The sequence below is a fragment of the Penicillium robsamsonii genome (assembly GCF_028829455.1).
Source record: "Penicillium robsamsonii strain IBT 29466 chromosome Unknown utg000001l_segment0_segment0, whole genome shotgun sequence".
Taxonomy (NCBI): domain Eukaryota; kingdom Fungi; phylum Ascomycota; class Eurotiomycetes; order Eurotiales; family Aspergillaceae; genus Penicillium; species Penicillium robsamsonii.
In genome coordinates, this window is record NW_026643219.1 from 7,269,751 (window position 1) to 7,282,977 (window position 13,227).

General features: G+C 49.1%; 5 protein-coding genes across 5 annotated transcripts; 3 read left to right on the forward strand and 2 right to left on the reverse strand.

Moving 5' to 3' along the window:
* Positions 1-771: 771 nt before the first annotated feature.
* N7447_002812 (electron transfer flavoprotein subunit beta/FixA family protein) lies at positions 772-1,765 on the forward strand (the record flags this gene model as incomplete). The annotated part of the gene is made up of 3 exons (XM_057227087.1): positions 772-822; positions 976-1,624; positions 1,683-1,765. 3 exons carry the CDS (start codon positions 772-774, stop codon positions 1,763-1,765), a joined length of 783 nt encoding a protein of 260 aa, XP_057091103.1.
* Positions 1,766-3,428: 1,663 nt separating this feature from the next.
* Positions 3,429-5,657, forward strand: N7447_002813 (lipid-binding SYLF domain-containing protein; the record flags this gene model as incomplete). The annotated part of the gene is made up of 1 exon (XM_057227088.1): positions 3,429-5,657. One exon carries the CDS (start codon positions 3,429-3,431, stop codon positions 5,655-5,657), a length of 2,229 nt encoding a protein of 742 aa, XP_057091104.1.
* A 1,266-nt stretch (positions 5,658-6,923) lies between these two features.
* N7447_002814 (MFS general substrate transporter) lies at positions 6,924-8,619 on the reverse strand (the record flags this gene model as incomplete). Its single annotated transcript, XM_057227089.1, has 3 exons — positions 6,924-7,559; positions 7,623-8,403; positions 8,444-8,619. The coding sequence occupies 3 exons, from the start codon at positions 8,617-8,619 to the stop codon at positions 6,924-6,926; spliced, it is 1,593 nt and encodes a 530-aa protein (XP_057091105.1).
* Positions 8,620-10,354: 1,735 nt separating this feature from the next.
* On the forward strand, positions 10,355-11,366 carry fgaFS (festuclavine dehydrogenase easG; the record flags this gene model as incomplete). The annotated part of the gene is made up of 3 exons (XM_057227090.1): positions 10,355-10,763; positions 10,821-11,014; positions 11,118-11,366. The coding sequence occupies 3 exons, from the start codon at positions 10,355-10,357 to the stop codon at positions 11,364-11,366; spliced, it is 852 nt and encodes a 283-aa protein (XP_057091106.1).
* Positions 11,367-12,563: 1,197 nt separating this feature from the next.
* On the reverse strand, positions 12,564-12,776 carry N7447_002816 (uncharacterized protein; the record flags this gene model as incomplete). Its single annotated transcript, XM_057227091.1, has 1 exon — positions 12,564-12,776. The coding sequence occupies one exon, from the start codon at positions 12,774-12,776 to the stop codon at positions 12,564-12,566; it is 213 nt and encodes a 70-aa protein (XP_057091107.1).
* Between the last annotated feature and the right edge of the window lie 451 nt (positions 12,777-13,227).

Below are 13,227 nucleotides of genomic sequence, written 5' to 3' on the forward strand. Positions count from 1 at the left end.
TGGACATGTGCAATATGTAGGCTGTATGGTTAACCTCGGTAGGCTCGGTGATGTGACTACAGCAGAGAATTGCGGCCAATAGCAACGCTATATCGCTTCTTGCCTTGTTCTTTTTCCATTGGGCCTATCGTGTGGCTTTTTCTTTTTCCTATATCTCCCATATTTAAGCACATTAGCTGTCGTGATGTACTAGGAGAACATGTGCACAATAAAGTGTACCATGAACGGTGATGTGCGTAGAGGAAGAGACTGCCCCGGTGTTAACTAGTAATATAATAACTAGAAGTGAGCTGGAATACACACGTAATTAGTTGAATAAGTATATACTAAATAGTCTCTAAATAGCCTCCCTGCTAATTGTCCCCGTATCTCCGCTGCACTCCTTCTGGTCTATGAAATGCCACCATATCGCATAGTTACTTATAAACACAATTATATAATACAGATTCTATGAGTAACCGGTAGTCAGGGTAAACAGCTTGGAGCAGTCATTAACAAAAATCAAGCTTTAGAAACATAAACCTCAGAAAGCTCAATACCTGTAAGATTTCCACGGCATTGATGCTCCGACCCCAAGCGCTTGTTGTCATTATGGCCGCAAAAGCATACGGTACTTTGGGGAGTCAATGGTGCGAGGAGGGTTAAACTCGGGCCGCGTCGGCGTTTTTGATTTCTTGGCACTCCGTCACCGCACGCTTTATCCCTCTGAGTCTCCAACCTTCCTTATATCAACTCGGGAATTGGCCGTTGCTCGACTACTGACTACACAAAATGAGCGGCCTAAGGATATTGGTGCCTGTCAAGCGCGTGATTGACTATGCGGTAGGTCAAGTGCCCATTCAACTATGGCCCCTCCAAGTGCAGCACCGGGCGACCGATGCTCGGAGCTGTACCTCTCAACAGGGTCTCCACGACCCCCGCCACTCACTCTGAGATTGGGATATTATGACTGACGTCCACATTTGAACCCAACAGATCAAACCCCGTATCAACAAAGCCCAGACCGGTGTCGAAACCGCTGGTGTCAAGCACTCCCTGAACCCATTTGACGAGCTCTCAATCGAAGAGGCCGTCCGCCTTCGCGAGCGCAAGGGCCCCATTAAGGTCGAAGACATCCTTGCACTTTCCGCCGGCGGCCCGAAATGCCCCGATGTTCTCCGCACCGCCATGGCCATGGGCGCTGACCGAGCCTTTCACATCGACGTACCGGACAAGGGTGACGGCGGCCCGGAGCCGCTGACCATCGCCAAGATGCTGCAGGCTGTCGTCAAGGAGCAGAATGTGAACCTCGTGCTGCTAGGTAAACAGGCGATTGACGGTGACCAGGGTCAGACTGGTCAGATGCTCGCTGGTCTACTTGGGTGGCCCCAGGCTACACAAGCCAGCAAAGTCGACATTAAGGATGAAGCTGGTACCGTTGAGATTACCCACGAGGTCGACGGCGGTGTTGAGACTCTCCGCGCCAAGCTGCCTATGGTTATTACTACGGATCTCCGGTTGAACGAGCCGCGGTACGCTAGCTTGCCCAACATTATGAAGGCCAAGAAGAAGCCCCTTGAGAAGAAGACTCTTGCCGACCTCGGTGTTGAAGATACACGGCGGTTGAAGACTCTTAAGGTTACCGGTACGTACTTTTGGCGGTTCTGCTATTTTGTTCGTGGAATTAAGCTAATGTTTCGTAGAACCTCCGCCACGAAAGGGTGGTGGCAAGGTCCAGGATGTCGACGGCCTTGTCTCCAAGCTTAAGGAGCTGGGTGCGTTGTAAATGTGCTAAGCTTGTTCCTGATTGCACTTTGTTTCTATACCATCGCCTTTAAATTTTACCCACTAGATTTGGATTCGTCTTGTGCATTTCTCCCACAGTTTCTGATGGCCCTGTGACGAGCCATGTGTGCATGTGTTGGATGCTAGATCTTGATATAAATGAAAACCTATTCTTTATAATTGATAGCCTGCACTAGATCCACTAGTCCCAATTGACGCGCTCAATTGGGCATCCTTTAAGGATTTATAGTCATGGTTCGCAGGGGGCACTACTGCGGCATCGTGGATCACATTTGCCACAGCGGCGCTAGAGTGGCTAGATCTCGCGGGTCTAGCAACTATGGAGTAATAGCCACCCCGTATAGGTATGGCCATCTGTCTTACTACTTCCGACCCAACCTTGGAAGCTCTCTTTATTGAATGTTAGCCGATCTAACCAATCGGACCTATGTAGCGCCCAAGGTGCATCTCAGCCAGAGGCAATAATATAATCCCACTGTCAGCCACAGCGCCCAACTCCTCTCTATCGGCTATGATGGAAATGTTCCGAGAGCCCTACAGTCAGGCGACACTTTTTTTAGGTTTTGATTAGCATTGCGAAGCACCAAGTAGATAATGATATGATACATGATTCTGGAATTTCCCCATCAGCCTAAGCACATTAGCGTGCATGTGTTCTGAGATCAGCACGAAAAGATCTGGGATCTTGCATTTTTACCGGGGATGCACTAGAATATGCGCTGGCATCTCAGCTGAAAAGATCCCTAATCTCAAATCACAACGGAGTACAATAAATCCGAGCTGACGGATACGTACATTGCCTATAGCGTGGTCGATCTGCTCCCGAGGTCTAGGCTGAGCTGTCATCTACGGGATCCACTGCTTGAAGATGCTGATCAAAGGGAAGGAATTCGAGATAATAATGTGTTTCATGTTCTGAAGGTGAAGGGATGTTTTTATTTTCCAGCATGGAATACGGGATAGATATAATATAGATGAAATGCCTTAACACGCGTTCCCTGGAGGTCAGGGCTTTTAAATTTTCCAAGTGGGGGGGGAGGTATGTATCTGGACTGGTCATTTCTAAGGGTCGGATGTAGAATATTCTATTATTTCAAATGGACATGAGCAATGAAGCAATATCAATAAGTTCTTCTACTAGTATGGAGTACATATTTATAATTTACATAACTTTGAAAGTTACAGAAAAGAGAGAAAAAAACAAGAAAAAAACCCAAAAAAACCCAAAAAAACAGTTGATCCATGGATGATGACATTGCCTCTCCGAGCCTTGGAACCATGGAAGAGACCGTTTTGATTGTCCAGGCCCTCTATTAAATACATCCGTCTCAGCCGTCTGAACCGACCTTTTTTATAACTTCCATCTCTCCTTCCTATAAATGTGAATAAGAGTTTCAACATATTCGCATACCACATTCCTCCCCGCATTCGTGGATCTCACCGGATACCTCTACCAACTGGAAGCATTCCCGCATTCAGAATCTGTCGGGATTCATGCTGTTCGCGGCGTGTTTCACATAGTGCCTTGTGTATAGAGTGCGCCTTGATCAGCTTCTCGCAGCGCAAAGCACATCCAAACTTTTGTTACTTCTTCAATTACCTATAATAACCTTCAAGTATCTTCTGTCTGGCAACCACTCGCCATGCCTCCAAACCGGTGGGAGAAGACCAAGAGCATTTCAAAAAAGGGCTTCGACAAAGCATGGGATACCGTCGACAAGCTCGGCGGCCCCGTCAACCGCTTATCCCACAAACTGGGAGCTGAAGCCTTCTGGCCCATGACGATTGATAAAGAAGCCGATAAAGCCGCACGCATCCTGCGCAGCTTCTGCAGAGATGGATTCTATGCTCCCGATTCCTCAACCGGCACCGATGAGAATGGCAAGATCAATCGCCCCACGGGCAAGCAGCGCGTCATCCAGAAAATCCCAGCAAAAGTCCTCAAAAGGGCCAAGGGAATCGCCATCTTCACGACCATGCGCACAGGTCTGTGGGTGAGTGGCTCTGGCGGCAGTGGCGTGCTGATCGGTCGCCTCCCCGACACCGGCGCATGGAGTCCGCCATCTGGTATTATGTTACACACGGCCGGGATAGGCTTCCTCGCTGGCGTTGATATTTATGACTGCGTGGTAATAATCAACACCTATGAAGCGTTGGACGCATTCAAGAAATTCCGCTGCACGGTCGGCGGCGAGGTCAGCGTAGTTGCGGGCCCTGTAGGTGTCGGTGGTGTCCTCGAATCCGAGGTTCACAAACGTCAGGCGCCAATTTGGACATATATGAAGAGCAAAGGGCTGTACGCAGGTGTCGCGATCGACGGCACTGTTATTATTGAGCGAACTGACGAGAACGAACGCTTCTACGGCGAGCGCATATCCGTCGACGAGATTCTCTCCGGCAAAGTTCGGCATCCACCTCGCGAGCTCGATACCCTCATGCAAACCTTAAAGGCCGCGCAGGGCGACTCTGACGTTGACGAGAGTCTCATTCCGCCACCAGGCGAAACACCTGGCGATATGGAGCTGACGGAAGACGGTCAACATATCTTCGGCGTGCCGGCTGTGGACGATCCCGATCCGTATGGAGTGAAGGCGCTGGAGGCGGAGGGGCTTTTCATTCGCGAGGCCGGCACAAAAGTAAGACCAAGCTATGAGACTTTTGAGTTTCGCCCCAACCTGGACAGTCCCGTTTATAGCACTTTCTCGCGGCGCAGTATGGATAGCTCGCCGCGTAATAGCTGGCGCGCCAGTGTGCAGAGCTCCAAGAGTTATGCTAGTGTCGACCGTGGCACGCAGACTGATGACGCCCCGCTAACTGAGCCCACATCAGTGAGCCGTGCAACTTCTCCCAGCACGAAGGGATCGCCTATCGGCCGTCCACCGAAGAGTGTCTGGAACGAAGATGAGGATTCCGCTCAGTGGGATACGATTGCTATTCACGACAATGAAGAGCACGCGAAGGTGCGGCAATTGGAGGGCCAGGAGGCGGAGGATAGAAGAGCGAAAGCAAACGCCTGCGAAGATTTGCACGATGATCCCGAGCTTGACGATGACGACGAGCACTTTGAGGTCCACGAGGTTAGCAATGCCAAGATCACAGCAAGGGAGAATATCCCGGCCTCGCCCACGAAGGTGGAGGACCAGACGACAAATGGTGAAACAAAGGCTGCGTCGCCGACCTTCACCCGCGCTCGTCTGGTCACCATCCCGGCCCGCACCCCACCTACCTTGCCTCCGCGGCACCCACGCCATATTTGGGGCTCTGGCTCAAGCCGTGCTTCAACATCGCCTACGGCTCTCTCGCGTTCAAGCCGTAATACCTCACGCACAGACGTCACCGAGTCGGCAGACAATCTCGAACATGTGGATGAAACCTCGCACGTGCTTCCATCCCCGCAGAAGGCCAAGAGCTCTTCTAATATTCCTGCCACGAGCGACGATGAGGAGTTTGTTGACACAAAATCGGAGCCTCCGGCCGAGAAGGACGAGTTCCACTCTGTCAATGGCGAGTCGCAAATCGAAGATTACATCGTTACCCTCGAAGACCACACTGCCACCGAGACTGCTGAGCAGGGGGGCAAGACGGACAAAAAGGATGAGAAGGAAGACGAGATGAAACTCGAGCCTGAACAATCTCCTCAGCCCATGAAGTCTCCCGACGTTCCCAAGCTTGCACCCAATATCGAGGATACCCCGGAGGTCGAAGAGACCCTCGACAAGATTGAAGCCAAGCTTCAAGCTGAGATTGACGAACCCGAAGGACACAAGTCTGAAAGGTCATATTCACACATCGTTGCTGACCGCGAAGAACACGAAGAGTCTCCTGGTGGGACTGAACTCGATACCACCTTGCCCCATGCCAGGGCTGAGTGATCTTGGATTTTGGTCACCAGCTGTTTCTACTTCGTCTTTGCGTTTGCCTCAGCCTTCTCGTTTCTATATTTTTCGACACAAACCTTGTCACGATACCTCATACGCGTTTTATACACATCTGACTCGTTTCGGAGTTCTTGGAGGCTGCACCTTTCTACACTTTTCCCACCCTCATCTCTCACCTCCAAAAAAAAGGGGTGGTTATGTTACTGGTTTCCTGCCATTGATTTTAGCGTGTCTGCATTATAGCGAGTGGGAGGTATTTGTTTTTTTTTTTTTGTTCCTGGGGCAGGTGCTGGAAGTCTTTGGGTTCCTTGCTCTTTATTTGAAGGGTTCTCGCTCAAGTTGCATTATATCCCGTTTCCCGGACTTGGAATACACTCATTTAGACATTAATCTTCTACGTTTTATCTCCGGCTTTAGTCAATTATATTCTTCTACGCCAATGATTTGCTGGGATACTATTTCTATTGTAGCTTTCCTGTCATGGGTCTGGAAAATAGCCCTAAATTAGACGTTTCATGCCAAGTACCTAATTTTCTGCGAATCTGCTATCCTTTTCATTCTATGAAAATGGAATATCGTTCTACATATAGCCGTCTTGCCATTAAACGGTGGGTCTGTCCCCCAACACAGAATTTTTTCACCTTTCAATTTCACCTATCTATAAAACCCAGTAGTATCTACTCCCACGAGCTGCACAGGCTGTTACGTCCTCCGCCGAGATTTTGGCAGATATCCGTGTGGACGAGTATCAGGAATCCCTTGTTGAGATGATAAATGGATGTCAAATACTGTTTAATACGATGAATCAAGTATTAGATTTAGCAAAATCATGTCGCTGCAATATGTCACTAGTTAACGGAGCGCTTTTCCCAACACTTAGCCCTGTCAACATTGCTTGATTAGCCATTGTATCTTTGATAGTTGCCGCTAGTCTCCATAACTCTTCCCTCGGTCAATAAGTCCCCGAGATCCATAGCGTGGTTCTCGTTCCTTTCCTGGATTGCATTAGCCAGGGTGACTCTGCTCATACAAACATGGTGTGATCTCGGGTAATTCGGACTAACGATCTTTGGCCGTGAGCCTTCTCGGATGCATCCATGCAGGGATCTATCATATTTCAGTAAGTTACACTGTAGCGTAAAAAGCCTCCCCCTGTCTCTTTTGGATGAAACTTGCAGTTTCAATTTCTAATCAAGGCCATGAAAGCTCTCAAAGATTTCACAATACAGTGAAAATTCACATCTGGAATTCCAAGCATAATCACATGGTATATCTGAAAGCCTTGTCCTCCAAATCGGTACGATCGGAATCCACTGAAACCCCCGGGTGGCCATAGGCACCTCCCTCCCTATCAACCATATAGACAAATTGCCCCTCGTTCGCCTTGTAGTCACGCCTCTTGTTCTTGGACTTGACCATGGATGCGTAGAGAGCAAATGTGAAAATCAAGCCAACCATTGCCGCAATACTCAAGATACACCCCTTTTTATAGCGAGGAGCGTCATCCTCCGTCCAGGCCTGAGGACTGACAATGCAACCAAGGCAGTACGCAATAAAAAATGCGGCTGAAACAATACTCTTCTTGGTGTTTCCCTTCACGTTGCTGGCAATAATACTGGCTGCACTGCTTAGCAAGGAAGAGCTGCACCCACCGAGCCACGTCGCGACCACAATGCCCCAATCGGCTCCTTCAGCCGGGAGAGTCATGAGCAATATTGCTCCTAAAAGAGGCACAAAGCAAAGTCCGATAGCTGTATATATCCGAGTTCCCGGAAGCAAGCGCGGAACAAGGGCGCTGGTCCACACCGTGATAAAGTTGAATACTCCAGCTGGCGTCCCGATGAGCATGGTCGTGTATGTAGAGTAACCGAATCCATGTATGACGGTAGAGCTGAACTATAAAGCAAGCGATAATGTAAGTACTACACCATGTAATTTAAACAAATGGGTACTGCGTACCTTCATTATTGGGGTCGTCAGGGTGATACACAAGCTGATCAGACAATAAATCCATGTCATGGGGGAGAGAAGCGCCTCTTTGACCTGGGATCTATTGAATTCCGCGCGATCCCGGGTCGCGCGGTCAATCGCCAAACGCTGAGTTGCGACTTCTCGTTCACGGTGATTCAGGAACCAAGCGGTTGTAGTGTCTCTGGGCATCAATAAGATGAACAGCAGGCCAGTAGCGGAGGTGAGACCACCACAAATCAAAAACAGACTGCGCCAGGGAGCGAGAGACAAATTACCTCGTGCGATACCATACATCATGAGAGGGCCTATGATTTGGGATATACCGTTCATTGATACCCATGTGGCGACCCGAATGGGGTGTTCCTGGCGTTTGTACCATATACTGGTGATAATAATAAAGGCCGGGGAAACGGTTCCTGGTCGCCAGATTAGATCTTCAACGAAAGAAAGGTAGCCGGGGTTCATGCCTTCAGAGAAACCTAGGAAGAATCGGGCTGCTGCCAGGCCCCGGAAGTCCTGGACGGCGGCCAAGCACATGTTCACCCCACCCCAGATCACAATGGTAACCCCGACGTAGAGGGTAATGGGCAGCCTAGAGAGCAGAACCGCAGCCGGATACTCTGAGCATAACTGTCCGATATAGAACAGCGAAACAGCCCAGGAGAACTGTCCACCTGTTAGGTTGAGATCACTCCGAAGACCGAATATGGCAGCCTGGTTGATAGTCTGTTTGTCAAGGTCTACCGCTATTGTTAGGAAAGCCTGATATCTGTTGGAATGGACTAGCAGGCAGACATTGGAAAAAATACACCAATGCCATCAGTGGCATGATAACACCGTCGAGTTTCCACACGACTTTGCTCTCCTCTTTGGGCTCAACGTCGTAGAACCGTGTGTCCGGGACAATCTCTAGCTTGTCTACTTCAGCACCACCCGGACTGCAATGGGCCTTGTCGGGGCCAACTTCTGAACTGTCCTGGGCCATATTGGGGGTCGTTCCTTTTCCGGTGGCAAAATGAGTAGAGATACTAGTCTCCTAGGAATCAGAACTAAAGACCCATAGCAAGCCAGATGGATACTTAAATAGTAAATTCGACATCGGGAGGGGGTTGAGAGGAGGGGTTGAGAGAGCTCTCTTCTCTTCCCCATGCGGAATGCCATCGCATTTTCCATACTTTTCTTTCCTTTTCGAACCGCCTATATCGGCAATATATGAAGATGCCGATGTATTGGAAGTTAGCTTAGGCTACTTAGCCTATCCAAGTACGGCTCCTCCGCTCTCGGTCCACCTTCACCCCCGCCTGTAGGGCCTCGACCACACACCCCATGAGGTTTTGCGATGAGAGTGGGCCAGAGAGTGTTATTTCTCCGCATTTCCAGCCATTGGGGTGAAAGGGCTAACTAATGTAGAACTTCTAGTTCCATAATGCTTTACCGTTGACATCAGACAGGCTTTTTGTCGAGCCCATCTCGGTCAAATGTTAGAACCCCGAGGCGGTAGGTAGTTGGCCTACTTGAACTATCGATCACAGGCCCCTGGGTGTTCCGCATTCAAAGACTGGCATGGAAGGTTGTTGGAGGCCGAATACCAAGCCCCTTCACTTTCCCTTCGCGACTCGCTCGTTCAAGGGCTACTTATAGTTAGACCTCTCAATAGCCCGCAAATGGGCCCAAGCCCCCGGCCCATGGCCCAACCCGCAGTGGGCTATGGGCTCAGTCTTCAAAGCCCAGCCAAACCCACAGCCCATTAATGGGCGCCCATCAAAAGCCCGTCAAAAGCCCATTTCTGTGCACAAATACAGTCTTGGCACTTATAAAGTAGCTGATTAATGGCTGTGTTTTATGCATGTACCAACCTGTATATTCAATTCCATCATATTATTATAGTAAGAAGTAAGAATTCAGTAGATATTATACTGATTTGAGCATTATGATACTAGATTTCATGCAAAATTTCATACAAAATCACCCTAAAAAGATCCAATTTGGGCACGAATTCGCACTTGGAGGATTACTAGTATTAGTATGAAGAGATATATATATTGGGTCTATAACCAGTAACCCCCCATAAACCCGAATTCCTCTCCGAAAGTGCAATATCAATTATAAATCAATTCTTAAGACGAAGTTCTAACTGATTGACGAAACGACGAAAGGCAGTTACAGTAAGTGGCTTCGTATAGCCGTCTGCAGCTTATAGTTATGTAGTAACGTATTTAAAGGTGACGTTACGGTAACCTCTTATCGAAGGAAGTGATAACGAACTATAATAGGCTTTATACGAGCATGAACACTAGTCTAGCATATATTACCTGTGTATTGTACCGTGCAGACTCGGTATTTGACAGCTAATCCCGTTGGGTCCTCACCTTGGTGGGTTGCCGCAGTGGAAACTCGTCGAATATGCGATTTCAAAGCCCTTGCTGGGGGACCCGACGGGATAGTCCTATGTAGTGGATATATAACCGCTCGTGGCTCGGGGTGGGACCACGACGAGGTACTGCATATTCTGCATACTCCGCACTCGACAGATTCACACGGCCATTGAGTCGACAGTCGACGGATATCCGTTTCATCGCCCATACCATCCATCTTGCTCCCGTGACAGCCAACCGATCCTCGCCTCTTTAACAGACGCAGATCCAAACATTGGGCGACCTGATCCAGCGAGTCAACGATATCCTCCAAAGAGTCCGGTCTCATCAATCCAAACCGCCGCGATGACCGTCCTCGTCCTCGGTGGCCGAGGCAAGACCTCCTCGCGCTTGTCCTCCCTTCTGTCTAACTCCGGCTTCCCCTTTGTTCAAGCATCGCGCTCCCAGTCCGAAGGCGGGCCCCATCGCCAATGTGCCTTCGACTGGCTGGACGAGACGACATGGGCGAACCCGTTCACCGCGGTCTACATGGTCGCCCCCCCCCCCCCCCCCCCCCACCAACTCACGGACATGTTCCCGCCCATGAAGGCCTTTATCGACTTCGCTAGAACGACAGGCGTTCGGCGCATCGTGCTCCTGAGCGTGAGCATGCTACCCCGGGGCGGGCCGTCCATGGGGTTGGTGCATAACTACCTCGCCGGCCTGGAGCCGGAGGGGGTCGAGTGGGCCGTGTTGAGACCGAGTTGGTTTATGGGTGTGTAGTTGTCCGTTTCGCTGCGTATCTCGTCCTGCTAACCGCGTGTATGTCCAGAAAACTTCTCCGAGCTACAACACCGCGGATCCATGGCCGCAGAGAACATGATTTACTCGGCCGCACAGGATGGAAAAATCCCCTTCGTCTCAGCCGAGGACATCGCCGCCGTCGCTTTCCGTGCCTTGACGGATCCAGTTCCACATAATACCGACCACGTCATCCTAGGACCCGAGTTGCTCACATATGACGACGTAGGTGAATACAGTCATATATCCATCACACTCATCCTCACTGCCCAGCAAGGGAGGAACAAATGTCAAAGACCGTCAATCTGCTGACCTTACCCGATTGCAGGTTGCGCAAATACTCAGCACCCTCTTGGGCAAGACCATCGTCCATGAGAAACTCTCGGAGTCAGATCTAACCAACCGCTTCGTCATCCAGGGTACACCGCTGGGTTACGCTAAAATGCTGTCCGCTCATGATACCGCGATCTCCCAGGGCGCGGAGGACCGACTGAATACGGTCATTGCAGACATTACGGGGAGAGAACCGAAGAGGTTCGTCGATTTTGCAAGGGAGAACAAAAGTGCCTGGCTTTGATCGGGAGCTTGAGCTTGAGCTTGGGCATGGAGAGCCGTGCCCAATTGTACCAGTCGTCATTTTAGAGATTAGGTGTCAGGGCCAACAGACAGGGTTGGAATCGAGCGTGGCAAGGACCGATGTTGGGGAGTGGGGGTTGCCACCATAGCGAGAAAGATAAGTAGAATCCAATTGATCTAGGAATGTTGATATAAAAGGGATTAAATTATTGTTGAGTGGGGCCCCACGGGGTCTGTGTGGGCTTGTCACGACTACCACACGGGTTCCGAACGTCAACGACCTGTCCTCTCAACCGTACTGTTGCCAAACAGGCTTTGATGCAGGGTCCTTTTGAGGTATCTAGGAATGATGCCAGGTGAAGCGCCGAATAGATCTATACCGGGGTATTGTGACAGAAGTCTGACTGTATGAAATGTATGGTATGAACTCAGTATATGGAACTCTCTGTATTTCATACAGCCAGGCCTTTGTCAATTTGTAATGATAGAACATGCTGACGAACCGAGGAAAAGAAACTATAGTAATTACGCGACTGAGTAATCACTCGAAAGTTCGTTGGGCTTCGGCCATAGCGTTTAGCAAAGCCGAATAGTTCCATTTATGTGCAAGTGTAATGATGGGGTTAGTATAGCAGGCAGTAATAATGCACACTACATAGGTTCAGATCCTTTTTTTGCCCAGACTGGCGGCCCTGTTTTACTGAACCCCACAAGGAGACTCTTCCCTATGATTAGACCTGGCTTGGACTTGCGGGTACCCTCCACGACCCTGACCCGCACCTCTTTATGATCTGGGCGAGGGTTGTCAAATATAATGAATAGGTTAAAAACGTGACTCGAGGTTAATTATATAAATTATGTAGAAATGGGCTATATTCTCTTATAATTGTAAACCAAAAATTTATTACACTGAGGTTGTTAAATATCAAGTTCCTCGTACCCTAAATGCAGCCGGTTATGAAGGACAAGGGCAAATTGATAGATGGTATTACGCTTCTGCTTCTGCTTCTGCTTCTACATCTACTCTTCCTCCCACCATAGAATATTTGTAAGTGGGTTAGTATTCGCGGTGGTCTCCGTAGGGCCTATAGTCACAGATAACGTTAACTTTCTTAACGTCACCGGAACTGTCTTCATACATCTGGGAACGGCGGAGTGCGACACCATAACTATAGCACCGAGCAAAGGCATTGATCTCTTAGTATGTAATCAGGGGGGAAGCATATTGATTTATAGGCGAGGAAAGCATCACGGTATAACCACCAGGATCGTCAACTTTGCCGTCGAAATCAGAATCGACGTCAGAGTCATTTTCACGGTCGAAATCAGAGAATTCGGCAATGGCATTGGTGGGGCTAACTAGCCCATATTCATCGGAAGAGAATGGTGGTAAAATCGAGGATGAAGTCATATTTAGAGGTGACGTATTTAGGAACGTATGTAGGAGAGATCTGATGCAGTGTGACTAGATATCGAGTAGTCCATACTAATTACTATACCATACGCCAAGGAATACTAGCCTAACCCTGCAATTAAACCCCAATAGGCAGTCCAAGATTGGCATCCCAATGCAGTAATAGGCTAGTCTATAGCTGATGAGGGACTCGGTATAGAGATATCCCCCGGCAGACTGTATCCTGTCTAGCGCATATAGTATTTGAAAAAATCTCAAGGGTTCGTTATGCTTCAGTTTTGGGTTTCTATTGACGACTCACCTCGTCATCGTCACAGGCACGACAATTTGAAAGCACATAGCATATTCCTCTTCAGAGCAGTATGAATAGACCATGTAAGCTACTTCTGTATAGCTACGTTATATTGATGATGTTGCTCTTGGTTGAGAATCTCTCTTCGTTCATCTC